Source organism: Eucalyptus grandis, chromosome 11, assembly GCF_016545825.1.
Source record: "Eucalyptus grandis isolate ANBG69807.140 chromosome 11, ASM1654582v1, whole genome shotgun sequence".
Lineage (NCBI taxonomy): Eukaryota > Viridiplantae > Streptophyta > Magnoliopsida > Myrtales > Myrtaceae > Eucalyptus > Eucalyptus grandis.
This window is the reverse complement of record NC_052622.1, coordinates 25,935,852-25,952,170: the sequence shown is the minus strand read 5'-3', so window position 1 is coordinate 25,952,170 and position 16,319 is coordinate 25,935,852. Positions and strand designations below refer to the sequence as shown.

Here is a 16,319-nt window from a genome sequence, read left to right as displayed (position 1 = left end):
ACAAAAATTTTGTATTGTTATCAAACATGTATTTTTGCTAAACTTGTCTGGAGAATAAAAATAAAAAAAAAAAATCTATTTCTCGAACATAAATAGATTGTTGGAGCAGAATTGTTATCATTCACAACCTAGATAAACTCATTCTGAATATCTCAAGAAACGTCCCAAATCTTGGAAAATATTGATTTCACCAAAACTGGTAAGGGGTATATATGTTTATGGCAAAAAAATTGAAGTCTGTAAAGTATTGCAACGACTCCATATATATATTTATAGTTTCGAGAACGAATCACTTGTGCTTATAATATTCTTACACCAAACATATCTCGTTTTGCAAAGAAAAAACATAAAATCAATACTACTAATAATATTCTCACATTTACTTTGTACTTATACAAGATTTCTGAGCACTTATCCTTGGATTTAGCACGGGAGAGTATTCATGACCGACGCCAACACCGATAGTGTCACCGTCGTCACCATCCCACCAATTGGTAGTGGCTCTTCCATTAATGGAATGTTGTGGGTTGAGTTTAAATCCTTTTGCTTCTACAGTCCGAATAAGTTAATTCCCACAAATCAAAATTGCATATTGAAATTGGAGGAAATAGCATCGTTATCCTCGTTCATCTCGGATCAGAAACATGTGGAGGTGACATTTCTTAGTGCCGTCTTTGACGAGTGCTCCCTATTTCAGCACGTAACCTGCAATAAACGAAGACAGCCTAAATTTGGTCAACCCTCTCTCTTAATCTGGCCCTATGTGGGATTTGCTTGGTCCTCAAAAGTACAAGGGCAACACCGACATGGCCATTTGCAAGATAGTCATAATTCATAAAAGCTACGGTACATTGCACTTCTCGATTACTTTCATAAAATAATAGCTGGCTCTTCATTGTGGTTGCTAGAATTTCAAGTTTGCATCATGAACCTTACGGGGTTGACCAAATAATGGCCACAAAAAAAGAGAGAGAGAAAAAAAAAAAAAGAGCTGACCATGATAGCCAACCATGGAGATGATGTGTTGGGTGAACAGTTGGCCAAGTTATCTATAGCATGTGACGTAATAAAATGGACCAACGTGAAAACTCCAATGGAATATGGGTCAAATGAAGCTAGTGAGGGGAAAATAATTTATTTATTTATTTATTTATTTTGTCCTTTTGAGATGAAAAGATTGGAAAATCGAATAGCTAGGTGTTTTGGTAGGAAGTAGGAACCATTTATTGTATTCAAGTCCCAACACAAATAAACGCATTTGATCTTTTTTCCATTTCGTGATACTTTCATATTGACAAAACATAAGTTATTTTGCAAATGTTTTGAAATCGGTATGCAACATCCCAAGTCCTACGGCGTTGGGAGAGTCTTTGTTGAGTGATATATAGTTTCATACACACCCCCATGCGTTACTTGAAGTAATCTTTTTGAGGGCTTGGCCCATGAAGACTAAACTAGATTGTTATTGATGATATTAAAGTTTGACCTCCCTAATAAATGCATGTGTGGTTCTTGGATGGACTAGACCCATATCTGGTCTAACGAGTGCAAAGGTGATCGTTGCAACGAGAGGGCTCAAACAAGGTCTAGCTCTTAGAAGGCTTCCAGGATGATTGAGGCGCATGACTTGACTGAGCAAAACGTTGAAATAGGGATTATTGTTGCACAGTACAATCCAATACTTATGTAAACATCGGTTCCGTAAGTGCGAAAGTTTGTAAGATCTGAAATCCTGCACCAATTGGGGAGAGAACCTGTTGAGCGATCAACACATAAGTCAAAATCTAGCCCCACACCATCAAATGTTCACTGCCTTGTGTGGTTAGTTTGAGTACTCCTTTTAGGGTTTGACCTATGTGTAACGGTTTAGATTTTCACAAATTTTCAATAACTTATTAATTATTTGTACATTTTAAGTGAAATACACAGTATGGTTAAGATTTAAATGGATAACGGAGTTGTCTCCAGCTTCCTTATTTTTTTTTTGTTTTAAATTGTTAGTCACTAGTATACACTAAAAGTATGCAATATATATGTATGTATGTTATCGAGCGTCTTCCCTAATTAATTAATCCGGCTCTGAACTTTTCGGCTCACACAAAGAACGGCGAATAAATTCGAGTCTCTTGCCTCCTCGAGTTAACAGTTAATTTCTAGTAAGGTATTTACCTCATGATCCTAGGAGTTGCCATAGAAGTAACTTGTAACAAGAGAAAGGAGATCACACGATTTTTGTTTGATGATACAATTTGGAACATTGGAGGCTCGTAAAAAAGGTGCAGCCCGGTTCATCATTAGAGATCCGTCCACATGTTTCAGCAAGAAGTTCTAAAATGCAATTTTACATTGACAATCAAAATGTGATTTATTGTGCGATGGAAGAGAAAGAAAATCAGTAGACATCCAGGAAAATTATGAATTTGGATGTCTTGATCATTAAATTGTACATTGTTCGCTAAAAGAAACATCGGAATTGTACAAGGAACGTATCTTGCTAGGGTTGAACTTTATCGATCACGAGGCTGTATTCCCAAATGGCTATAACCCTTCCTGGTCATGACATATTTACTCTGTATCAGATGTTTTTAGATTCGATCCTTTGACCCAGAATGCTCGAACCACGTTCACCAGATCAGCGTTGACATTTTCGACTTTTGTTGGGTCAAAACTCAAAAGGGTTGAAGGAGCAACGCCATGCTGAAGCCAACCATTATTAACTGGAGAAGGATCAAGGCGCTGATGATGGCCGCAGTAGTAGTTAAAGGAAATCAAAAGGAACATAAATAATTAGAACATGCATAGATCCGACGGTGTCTCCACTTGATTTTGTCGGCAATCACTGGCCATCATAAAATGATGTCATGTCAAACGATAAAGAATACTTGGTGCACAGCCACGCAATAGTTCTAGAGAGAGAAAGTCAAAGGGAGGAGGTAGCATGTTCGTGCTTTCCTCCCTCCTCTCTCGTCGCCCTTTTGTTGCCCTTTGCCCTCTTAATCACTCACGACCAGGTAATTAAGAGTTGGCCATTCTTGAGCCTTTCAATACCGTTGAAAAGTCTCTCTCTCTCTCTCTCTCTCTACGTCTAACTTTCCGTGTTTTGTTTTGACTTTCTTCTGCGTGCCTGGCCTTCCGCCTTTATATATATAACCAAGCCAAACTAAACAAATTCACAATCTTATCTCCTCTCTCATCACAAGAGCTCATCAGGCATCGTACTCGGAATCGGCATAAAGATTGCATCGTCAGCATATCAATCCGGCCACATCACGCCGTGAGCAAATGGAGAACAATGAAGTCGAAGTTCCTCCATTCTTCCTCTGTCCCATCTCACTGGAGATCATGAGAGATCCGGTTACCGTCTCGACGGGGATAACCTATGACCGAGAGAGCATCGAGACATGGCTGGCCTCATCCAAAAACAGCCTGTGCCCCGTCACAAAACAGCCCATCTCCGACATGGACCTGACCCCAAACCACACCCTTCGCCGTCTGCTCCAATCTTGGTGCACCCTCAACTCGTCGCATGGCATCGAGCGAATCCCGACCCCTAAGGCCCCCGTCAGCAAAGCCCAGATCACCGAGATCCTGCGAGATGCCAACAAGCCTCAGCTCCAGCAGAAGTGTCTTAGGCGGTTGAGATCTATCGCTTCTCATAATACTTCGGCCAAGCGGTGCATGGAAGCTGCCGGGGCCATCGAGTTCCTGGCCTCCGTGATAAACACCACCTCACAAGATCAGGCATCGGCATCGGAAGACGGATCCCTGCTTGACATCAAATCACCAAGCGACGACGCACTGTGCATCCTCTACCATCTCCAGCTCTCTGCGCCGGGCCTCAAGAGCCTTGTGGCCAAGGACGGTGAGTTCATTAAATCACTCACACGCATCATGCAGTGTGGGCCCTACGAGTCGAGGGCATACGCTGTGCTGCTGCTCAAGTCGATGTTCGAGGTCGCCGAGCCGATGCAGATCATCACGCTTAGGCAGGAATTCTTCACCGAGGTGGCCCAAGTCCTTCACGACCAGATCTCTCAGCAGGCCACGAAGGCCACACTGAAGCTACTGATTAACCTATGCCCTTGGGGCAGAAACAGGATCAAAGCCGTCGAATCTGGGGCAGTCTCCATATTGGTAGAGCTACTTCTCGGTTGTTCAGACCGGAGGACCAGCGAGTTAATATTGATGTTGTTGGAGATGCTGTGCCAATGCGCCGAGGGGAGGGCGGAGTTGCTAAGGCATGGGGCGGGCATCGCAGTCGTGTCGAAGAGAATACTTAGAGTTTCGCAAGTGGCTAGCGAGAGGGCGGTCCGAATTCTGCTCTCTGTCTCCAAGTTCTCGGCAACGACAAGCCTGGCGCAAGAGATGTTGCAGTTGGGCGTCGCAGCGAAGCTGTGTTTGGTTCTGCAAGTGGACTCTGGGAGGAAGACCAAAGAGAAGGCGATTGAGATACTGAAATTGCACGCTAGGGTTTGGAAGCACTCTCCTTGTATACCCTCCAATTTGCTCTCATCATACCCATCTTGAAAGAGAGAGTGAGCTTGTAGTTTTCTTTGCCTTTTTTGGCTAAGAATTTGTATATTAATTCATGTAATGGTTACTGTCACACCATCAGTGAAAGTTGTACCTTTCCAACTGATGATGGACACAGTAAGAACGCCCGTAGTGGATGGAGTACTCTTTTATAGATATGGACATGAAATGATGTCCATGATAATATGACCCATGATTTTAGGAAAATCTGCTTCCATCTGAGGAAAGCTAATTAAATCAGGACTTACTCTGTTCTGCAATATTGCTGCAACTTGCTTGGAAGATCTCTGCCGAGGTACTTTTAGGGCCTATTTGATAATCCCAAGTACGTGCTGCAGATTAAGATTCAGTGCTTAATCAGACAAAATTTGTTTGATGACCCTACTTAGTATTAGCTTAAAAGATTCGATTAGAAATTCGTCTAATTTGGTAAGGGATAGGTGCTTAATTTATTCAATGGAAGAAGTGATTCATGGTAATTACAACCTTGCCATATTGTTAAAACCTGTTGCTAACGATCCTTGTTCCATATTTGGTTAGATATTAATAATATTCGCTGTGACCAATTTTCAGTTATTATCAAACAGCTTTCTGTTTCTATTTTCAGCACTTAAGTCTGTGAAAACTTAAAATTCAGTTATTAAATTTTCAACACTTTTTACCAAGACAGGCCCTTAGTTGTACAAAGTTGTTTACGTATAGTGTAGCTGATCAATCAAATTGAGATATTTCTAAAGCTTAAGCAAAATACAAGTTCCCTCTTAGAACTTGTATCGAATCTTACGGAAAGAAGGGATTCGATTGCTTTGCTTTGATCTCAGCAGTTTCATTAATCCACAAGATACTTCCTCACGATGTCCAACTAACCAAGAACACATTAGGTCAATAGGACGGCAACTGAATCAACCTTTGCATCATGCACTCGTAGTGATGGAGAGGAAGTATTTCTCTGTGGTGTAACGTTGCTATCTGACGAGAGTAAGAAAACAATCCTTCGCCATGTTCATGTGCCAATCAGCAAAAGTGCTTTACAAAAAATTTTGGCTTTATTAAAGCAGATTGATGATGGTGGTATCGTACAGTAAACCATCATGTAATGAAGATGACATCGCAGCTGGTCATGAAGCTAAGAGAAACTTCATGAACTCGACATTCACCTATACAAATGAATGACTTCTTCGCAAACTTGTTTTAACCTATCTTTTTAGCCCTAGTGTTTTTATGTTTGGATGCCACTAAGACAGGAGAGCCTCCAGCGAAATCATAGCAATGTGATGCCCGTTGTAAAAGGTTGGGCATGCGAGAAAGATCTTAATCTTTCATGATTACGTCCTATAACTTTCTTTTCAGATGGTCAATGCGCTTTTCGGTGGCCATTCTTGGGCCATTTCAACATCCATTCAGCTACTACATTTATGCAGAGTGATGATGCCAGCTCAAGCTTTCATGGATGTGGATTGCAGAGCCCGCTCATCACGGTGTCCAAAAGAGAAGCTATTGCCCAAAAAATTCTCTACACGATACTAGCAGTCATCTTTAGGAAAACACGTTCCAAATCGTTCTTTTTACGCGAAATGATGGGACTACCGTTACGTGTTCTCGAGAGTTCATTTCAGCGCTTCAGCGACGACTAGCGGACTTAGATCATGTAAAAGTAAGACATTGCGAGCCCTACAGAAGCTCCAGAGGCTCCTGATTGGGTGCCAATTTTTCCTCCTCTTTGAAAATGATGTGTTGGCCTTTTGCATTTGTTGAAAAGGTCTTCAGCCATTCGGCCAGAAAATAAAGTTAAAAAAAAAGGAAAGGACAATCGAAGGATCGTCTTCAGTCATTGTTCTCCTATTGCTCGTCACTCCGAAGTCCATTCAACTTTCGCAACTGTATCCGTGGACAGAACATCCACTTTCAGAGCAGAAGTATAATGTTTTTGATGAAGTGTCTTATCAAAAACAGTTTTATAATGTTAAGATACAAGGAAGTCATCTCGCCGTTCTTTTTATAATTCTAATATTAGAAAAAGACGGTAGCATATTCAACTTGGAAAGCATAATTTTATTACTCAGTGTCCACAAATATGGACTGATAAATTTCAACAAGTGTGAGTAAGTATGAAAACATGTTGGTAGAAGTGAATGTCATTAGCTGTGGCAATTTACTTAAAGTTTTATGAAATTACCAATCTTTTTTAGGGCAAATACCACTACAAACTCCAAATTATGCCCATTATGACACAAATGCCTCCAATTATTATTATTATTATTATTATTATTATTATTATTATTATTATTATTATTATTATTATTATTATTATTACCAAAACATTAAACTTATTAACTTAGACACAAATACCCTAATTTTTTTTGTTTTACAAAAAAACCCAAATTTGTACAATTATGACATATATACCATCTATTATAGTTCCATCCATGGTATATTGTCACATTGGTATAAGTTTAGGATTTTTTACATTTGATCACAATGAGTAAGTTTTGGATTTTTAGTGACACAAAAGAAAATATTTAAGTTAAATATATCACAGTGAAGATAGTTTAGGCTTTTTTGTGGTATTAATCATTTTTTTTATTATGTGAAAACTTATGAATTATGTTACTAACTTATTGGATTTTATTTATATAACTTACGTCATGACCCTTCCGAGATGAACCTTGAGGAGGTTTAACAGGTTGATAGGCATATGCTAACAACTCCTCATTAAATGGTGCTTACACTTCAAATAGACTCTACTAAGTCATATCAATTGTAACTTGGATTCTCATTTACTAGAAATTTTTAGATTGAGAAATTTGATCACGCTAGTGTTTCATCCGGTACCTTTGCACTTTAGAGAAAATGCTGTTGCATGCCATCTTTTTCTGTTTTTATTACCAGACATGCAAATCCAAGTGCCGTGCGTGACAACGCAATCAATGAAAGGATTTCACCAATAATAATAGCCAACATTACGTACAAGTAAGAGATGTTGGGGAAACGTACAATAAACTTGTAAAAGCTCATGATGGGTTGACCCAATTCGATTGAAAATCCAAGACCATAAATATTTGGCGACCGGAGTAGGGATGACGATGAGGCGAGGCGGGGTGCCTCATCTTTTCCCATTTCCTGTGCTGGACAAGTCTATGTAATCCATTCCCAATCCCACGGGTATCTTGTTTTCCCCCTTCCAACCCACGGGGTTTTAAGCTTTTTTTTTTTTTTTTTTTTTTTTTGGTAAAGGTAAGTATGATATAGATTTTACCAAACGAATATACAAAGAGAGAAAGCCTGGCACCAACAAAACAAACACTCAAAAGACATAGGAGTCAAGAGAGTGTAGGGGTGCCGTGGTACCAAAAAAAAAAAAAAAGAGGCAAATAGTCACTAGGAGGCAAAACAACAACAAGAAGGGGAAGAACACAATCAATCAAAGATTGACGACGGCAATTCCCAACTTTGTTGCAGTCTTCTATTTTGGGAAATGTCTAGGACGTGATTGAAGGACAAGGCTTTATCCTCAATCACCTTATGAAGATGCATCTTCAACGCCGGTAGGAAAAGGGGGTGGTTGCAAAAGATAATCTCATTTCGTTCCTTCTAAATAAGATAGCATAAAGCTCCAAAAGCAAAGCGAGCCAAGGATTGGTGGAAACTATTGTCAGCAAGATGATTGGTAACCCAAGCAATATTATCAACCCAGCATTTGTTTTGCCAAGCTAAATTACACTTAGCCGCCCAATAATGCGCAAGAGTACCAGCAATTTGGCATTCAAAAAACAAATGATCAGGGTTTTAAGCTTTTTTATCGTGTTACAAAAAGAAAATCTTAAAATAACAAAGAAATGAAAAAAAGGAGCTTAATGGAAACCTTCATGACTGATATAGGAAATGGTCGATATAAACACAAATCAGGATTTTATCCCAACAACTCTATCCATTTAGGAGTTTGTTTGGAATGCATGTTCACACTTGAATTTGAGCTGCAAATTTCGTTCGCCAGAGGACAGCGAGAAAGAGAAGCACTCTAGAGGTGAGTTTCCAATCCTTTTCCCCATTAAAAACTTAGGTTTTGGCGTGTGGGAATGGTCCGATTTCATGATCAAACTCCGACACGGACAGAGTATGAGAGACGCAAAAGGGTTCACAAGTCAAAATCTTGGTCTGTGAATCCGAGGGCTCTTGCAAGATCCATCAAATGACAAATTCAAGAATAACGTACCCGGGATTGAGTTGGGCGAGCAACGAAATCCTTGGATATCTAAAGTCAAGATTGATAGTTGATCACATACGCCTCACATGTTGGACAAAATAGTCGTCCAACTTTAATGAGTGAAAAAGAACATCATGGTATGCGGTTCTCTGTCAAGTTCAGAGAGCGTTTCCTCCCTTCTTTAATGCATTGGCTGACTTCTTTAAATTGATTTTGAACTTAAGTCAAAGATAATGGCTGAAAATAGGAACTCTCCAAGAAAATGGAGATCTCTAGTTTGAAGCTGCAAATTCATGTTTTAGTATGTTTCGTCAATAGCGTGTCCCTACAGCTCTACCATATTTAGCAAAACTACGCTCTTTGCAGCAAATTAGACCGGCTACAAAGTTCCACTTAATCATTGGAAGCATGTGATATGCTCGGGCTAGTAGCAGATCACGATCGGGAATTACCAATTTGTTCACCCTGTGCACATTCCTGCGAAATTGATGTGACGTCCATTTATTGCGGGATCTAACGAGGCCTGTGATATGTTCAATACCTGGTTTGTTGAGTCGTCGAGCTCCGACATAAGATTATTGGCGAGGATTGGCTTTGTACAAAAGAACCTCGAAGAAGGTGATGTTAAGAGTCAAATCGGGACTTTGCATTGTCAGTGCCTTCGAATAACTTTACTAAAACTTCCTCGCAGATGCTAAAGAAAATCAATTTTCATACAAGTGATAAAGTAAACATAATTCGTTTTCAGGTTCTGTTTATTTCTCATGTCTTTCTATACATAATTGTAGTATTGAGTAACAGTATAGAGAGGGAGGGAGAGGGAGAGAGAGAGAGAGGGAGGATTGAGAGGGTATGATCACATTCTGTGTCAATTCCCGGAGAAAGTAGCATCCTGTATAGAAGTATCAAATTCCCTCCAGTTACTGGCCAAGAGATCTGGATTAGCCTCTGGACCAAGAACTGGCATGAGCTCTGTGCTCGCAAACCCATGATTCATCATCAAATGGTCAGGGTCATTCAACCACGTGCCGCCCCCTTGGCTTGGCAAAGGTGGCAACCCGCCAAAGTAGCTCGCATCACCACCATCACACGACTGAATCTGATCAATGATCCCGTTAAGATTGTTAGAGTCACCTGCTTGATGATGAGGTTGATGGTACATCTGGTTATTTCCATTGCTCAAGTGAGTCTCAGAAAAAAGCTCAGAAATGAACTCGCATCCAAGAAGCTCATTTCCATGCATCAATTCGACATTGTCCAAGTCGTGAACTTGCTTTGAATTTGCCAGAGGCTGACTGTCGTGGTGATCGGATTCACCACCGGCCAACTCTTCGTGTGCCGGTTCGGGCTTCTGATTCAAGTAATTCGCATAGACGAGGGCAAGATCAATATGCGAGCTGCCATTAGACGAGCTACTTGGATCGGCCAAGGAACTATTGCTGTCTCTCAACATAGAACCACACGACAATCCACTCCCAAAAGGGCTGCTGGCAGCGGCAAGGTAAGCTGATGAAGTAGCAGCGCTGGAGGATATACGTATGGTCTTGCCCCGCCTGTTTTTCCGGCAACCGCCGCCGACGGGGACATTCCGGAGAGAGCCACCTTTCGTCCAGTACCTCCGGCAACCTTTGCAGAAGTACCTGGGCTGAGTGAGGCTGTAGTTGTTGTAGTAGCAGAACTTGGTGTTGGAAGATCCACAACGTGGACAGTTGGGTGACATCTCAACACTTGGGTTCCATGCTCTCTCCATTTTTCTCTAGTCATCAAGATCCCTCAAACCACCATCATAACTCCTCTCTCTCAAAAATGAAGAACCACCAAAAGAACATACACTCTCCCTCTGAAACCCGGGAGAGAGAAGGGAGGGGAGGGAGAGGGAGAGAGATTAGTGTGAAGAAGTGTGGGGAGAGAGTTAAATGAAGCAGAGACATGCTTGAGTCTAGCTACGAGATGACATTTCTTTATCATTTTTCCGTTGGGTTCTGATAAAAATAAAGAGAGAGGCACATGGAAATGTGGAGGCGCTCGTGCACATGAGAGTGTGGAGTGGGAGTTGACATTCCGGTGCCGTCAAGGACGAGGGAAGTTGCAGGGTTTCCGCAGCACCGCAGGCTGATACGAGGTGTCTGTGTCTCCCAATACGTGCCGCCCCGTGGTTGGGCTACGGTGGGCGAGGGAGGAAGCAATTGCCTCGAGAGAGACGATGGGGTGTTGCTTGGGAGAGCAGACACAAAGTTTGTGATGCGCACCATTTCTACGAGCCGATGCATAAGCATCCACAGCATATAAAATACTAGCAGCCTCCAGTTCCTTAAACTCTCATCAACCTACATTAACTAATCCCATGGATTTCTCTCGTTGGAGAAGCTCCATTTTGCAGCATAGGAGTAAATGCCCTAGAATCTTATCTAAGATCATTTTAGTCAAAATAAAGGTGCCCTTTTTAGGATTTTGCAGCGTAGGAGTAAATGCCCTAGAATCTTATCTAAGATCATTTTAGTCAAAATAAAGGTGCCCTTTTTAGGATATATCTGCAATTAATGTGTTCACTTTGAAAAAGTACATTGAATGTTCATGTGGTAAGTGCACATGCGTCGGCCAGCATGAAAATAGCTTTAAGGGAGATGAGATATTGGGGGTTCAAAATTGGACCTCTCCTCTAAAATTGATTGAACTCAATAAATCGTGACCGTACGTATTTTAGGTGTGGTTCTTGGTCGCATAATGATCAATAAGTTCTGTCAAGATTGATTGTCTAACATGCTAACAATGTCCTTTATGAAGAGTTTGGATCTCGATGTGCCATCTTAGCGTTATTTTGTTTGTTGCTCTACCAAGCTCCATTAGGTTCCAAATAGTTATGGTTGGTGTAATTATGTCTACATATCTAATTATGAGGAGTAAAGCTCATCCCGTATGAATAGGGATGGTCGAATTATGTCTACAGATCTAATTATGAGGAGTGAAGCTCATCCCGTATGAGTAGGGATGGTCGAAAAATTGCAAGCTAGCTTGATTTTTCCCCCTTTTGGGACAAGGAAGTCCACTTTAAGGGTGCGGATGACAAAATTTTTGGAACAGAAATTGATTTCTGACATCAAATTCTATTTCAGAAATTAAGAAGTTAAAAATTTTAGCCTTTGATTTCTTCTTTAAATCAATTTCCAGAATGTAAATCTATTCTAGAAATAGAAAAATCAAATTGCATTACCAAACGGATTTCTATTCTAAACCTATTCCGAAAAACAGAGAAATAAAGAAATAAAAAAAGTTGAAGTTTTATCATCCGCAACCTAAGCAAGTGGGAAAATCTTGAATCCACGAAATACTCCACTAACCTCATGAATCATTCAAATAAAGCACAAATTAAATTCTATATGAGTGACCAAACTATAAAACTATTTACATTTGGTGACGCGTAAAAGTGAAGCTGCGTTGTAAATAACTTCATCATTGGCAAAGTCGAGAATTTTTTGGGCCAATAAAGAAAATGCCTAATAATTTTTACAAGGGATTTTCCATATTTCTAATGTTCGATAGTATATACATGATGATATTTTAGCCTCTAAACTTAAATAGATGAGGCAGCTACAATAGATTCCTGGTTTTGTATTTTGCCTTAAATATGTAACTAATCCTACAATTTTTTATATCAATTGCTAAACACCACTAGCAGGGCTCCATGATCAATTCTCAACTCTCATTGCCTTTGGGCACGACACTTAGAGTGCGTTCCTTTTCCGGATGAAAGATGTGAAAAATGATTTCTTAAAAATGATCGTTTGTATTGCAAATAAATGAATGAATGAAAAATATTTCTATCGTCCCCAAAAACGTTTATGAATAAGCTGTCAATAGTGAAAATAGTTTCATTTGACTAATTATTTCAAATAATACAAATAATTATTTTTAGAAAAATATATTTCTAATTATTCATGATCCGTGAAATAAACGAAACCTTAATTTTTTTGTTTTTCCAGGCACAACTTATATACATCAAGGGGTCATTGGGAAACGAACAGTTTAACTTAGCAAGTTTACAACTGTATGTTGTAAGAAGTTATAGCCAACAAAAGCGTTGCAAGCCAAGCAGCGATCTACGTTTTATTACAGTTATCAAGAGAACGAAATCAAATTGAGGAAACAACTTGGTTAAAGTAGTAATTGGGTCAAGCAATCCCAAAACTGACCCTTTATAACAGCTCGATTCTGGCGGGACAAGTAAGGTCCGCAATTTGTGTACAAGTAAAATGGAGTTATAAGGAAGAGACAATAGAAGAGTACGCTTAATGATGCATGCATGCCTTCACATATTCCACTTAGCCTCATAAGTAATTGATTAATAGTGCGGTTTAATTTAAGCTCCAGCAAAAAAATATGATAGTTTGGATGTGGAAAGAGAAGGTTTTTTCCTTAGTTATCGGACTTTTTCTTATATGATGAATATGGATCCAAGAATGGCGATCTTGACTATGATCATTCCCTGTATCATAACTCAAAACAGTTGAAAGTGTAAAACCTACTTGATTTAGATCGAAAAAATCATACTGGGGAATCTCATATGACCAATATATTTGACAAGTCGCACTATACATTAACCCAAGAGGCATCTTAAGGGCATTTTTGGAACACCAATAGACTAGGATCTCTTGAAATATGGATTTCTATTCAAAGAGCACGTACCCACACGGATAAGCTCACTAACCTGTCTATTGGGAATCCAATTCAAGATTATCTAGTGAGAGAACTACTGAAAAAGGGATTTATGGATCTTATCTTATAGCGCTTGGATATTTATTTTGTATCATAACATTTTCTTCAGACACATGCATGACATGAATGTAAGACATTTTGCATAAGCCCAACACATAAAATATGATATATGTCGGCAAAACTGGTGATGTAGCTAGGGTTTGACCAATATATCCCATGTACCAATGTGGATCCACATGGAAGCACCTCTAAATCTAAAATTAGGGAGTTGATAAGGGGATGTTGAGTTTTCTAAAAGAAGGAATGTCCCATTGGTCGGTAGTCTTATACGCATTGCTTTGACCCAAAAATCTCTTGGATCATGGGCTTCTTGGATCCTGTAACTTCACCATTTTTCACGACCAAGCTTTACAACCACAAGGAATTCTCGTATAACATTTTATTTCCATTTATTTTTATTTTTTTATAATTAAATGCCCGTTTCGCCATCTCATTGGACCTTCATCTTGTTTATACGAGTCAAGCAATTTACTACTGTAAAAATCAAATTAGAAGAATTTGGGAGAACAAAATTGGAAAAGAGTTGGGTAACTTTACTACGCGTTTGACTTTAGAGAATGAATTTTTAAATTTGGAATGCGTGAGTTTTTGGAATAATATGGTTGTGATGTTGACCCATTTAATTTTAACCATATCCACTATCCGGTAATTGTGGTTATTGTTCACTTAGTTTGGAGGTCGGGCGGCTACAATCAATAAAAGAAACGTTTTCCAGGCAGAAATTAAGATTGACATGGCTCGAAATTGGGAGATTACAACGTTGGTTTCTTTCATGAGATTATGAAGGCAAGGACATCCAGGAATGCAATAAGATCTCTGGAGTTGCAAGAAGGATGACGACACTGTGGAGGTTCTGTATCTAAGCTCAAGGAGCTCCTGGGCCTTTGGAATTACTGATGATCAACTGATTACGAAGATGGGTAGTTTGCCGAGAGACACCCGGGGTTGCTTTTGACTTTTTGCAAGCTATTTACAAGAGATTGTAAGCCCTTGATTGACAGAAAACTCTAGGCAGTGTTAAGAGTAGAGATTGCCTTTCGCTGGGAGACTCAAGTTAGTTAGTTCAGTGTTATATGGTATTGTCTATTATTGGTGTTGGGTTTCATTCTTCATTGAAAGTTACAGCTCCCTTTAATGGTCTAGTACAGATAAGCTCTACTCTCTACAGCTGGGAACGTCAAATGGATTTGATGTTTGTCTACCGAAAGAGGAAGGTGATCTGGGATTGTTACTGATCCATCAGCAGAAGAAAGCTGCTGTGCTAATTTGGGTGATACTTGTTGAATCAGGCTCATCATGGATTGGTAGGGCTAAGGAATGTTTCATCAGGCAAAGAAGCATTTGGCCTGTAGCTCCTCCTGCCAAAATTCTCTGGAGTATCGAGGTCTCGTAGTCAGTCTAGCATTGGGGATGGTATGAAGAGTTGAAGACTTCCTTGTGGCTGGTAAGCATTGTAGGGTTATCTCTCTATCCCAATTTCGTGACGCAATAGAGGATTGAAATTGGAAACAGCATGCTGCAAGATAAAATGCCTTGGTCTCGATTTAATCTTTCTGGTTTGGCATAATGCATCCTCATCCAAGACCCTCAGATAGAAATTTGGATGGCGATTCCTTTTGAAATGCTTCGCAATTCATAATGCTTGGAATAAGCCAAGGAGACGCCTTGGAATAGACTAGTGTGGTCCACACCAAAGATTCCTAAGCATAGTTTCACATGTTGACCGGCTATATTAGACAAATTATCCCCTAAAGACGGATTAAACAAGCGGCATGTTGCAGTCAGCAGATGCTTAGATTGTCATATCGGTTTGAAACTCAAAACAATCTCTTCATATGGTGCAAGGTATCAAAAGAAGTATAATTGAGCTGTACGACAAACAGGGGCATTCGAGGCTTGGAAAGGTATAGCTATATGATCAGTGATCTCTAAAATTGCAAAATATGCCACGGTCAAACTTCAGTTTGGCTAATGAGGAACACGAAATCTTGTGATTCTAGCAAAAAGTTTCTCTAAAGTTCATGAAGTTCTAAATAGACTCAGAGATCAGCAGCATAGAAGCAGAATAGTTTATACCAGATTTCTTGATTTATCAACAAGAAATGCATACTTCATCAGAAAAAAAGGTAGAGAGAGAGAGAGAAGGAACGGTGCATTATCAGTCTTTTCTCCCCTTTTTCCTCCGCTTTGCAATGCAAGATCGTAAGTACGCCATGCTTAAAACTTGTCCAGCAATACAGGGCCACTTGCTCACTGATGGAGACGAAAAATGATAAAAAAAATACGAACCTTTTCTTGCTTCATGGCTCTTTTAATATTTTGATTTGAAGAGCACGCATCAAATCCGTGCGGCTCAAAAAGGGCCCACACGCATTAAAAAGCAACAGAAAGCCATTTACTTCCTGAGTAAGATAAAGATACTCAACAAGAACTATTCAACAGAATGTTTAAAATCATATTAAAATGGATAATAATGCACACGCTACGATGCTTACTTGAATAAGCAGAATCAGGAGTGAAACCGAGAGTAGCTTGGACTCGGCTCGATGATTACTCGAGATCGACTAGTCTAATTTCAAGGGAAGCTTGAGCTCACCCTTGCTCCAGTCAAAAAGTTTGCGAGTCCAATTGAGCTTCTATAATTTTTTTTCTCGAAAATATTTTATAATAACTGTAACTTAACTCTACTGCATCAAGTTGAGCTTGAGTGGTAGGATTTTCAATTCAAATTGAGCTCAAGCCTAAATTTTCTATACTTGATTGAGCTTGAGTCAAGTTTTGAACCCCAAAATTGCAAGTCCAGTCGAGC

General features: G+C 39.7%; 2 protein-coding genes across 2 annotated transcripts; one reads left to right on the top strand and one right to left on the bottom strand.

Moving 5' to 3' along the window:
* Positions 1 to 3,087: 3,087 nt before the first annotated feature.
* LOC104425568 (E3 ubiquitin-protein ligase PUB23) lies at positions 3,088 to 4,719 on the top strand. The gene has a single exon (XM_010038291.3). It carries the CDS (start codon positions 3,283 to 3,285, stop codon positions 4,525 to 4,527), a length of 1,245 nt encoding a protein of 414 aa, XP_010036593.2. The 5' UTR covers positions 3,088 to 3,282; the 3' UTR covers positions 4,528 to 4,719.
* Positions 4,720 to 9,605: 4,886 nt separating this feature from the next.
* Positions 9,606 to 10,487, bottom strand: LOC104427544 (dof zinc finger protein DOF3.5-like). Its single transcript, XM_010040625.2, has one exon. It carries the CDS (start codon positions 10,485 to 10,487, stop codon positions 9,606 to 9,608), a length of 882 nt encoding a protein of 293 aa, XP_010038927.1.
* Positions 10,488 to 16,319: the final 5,832 nt, after the last annotated feature.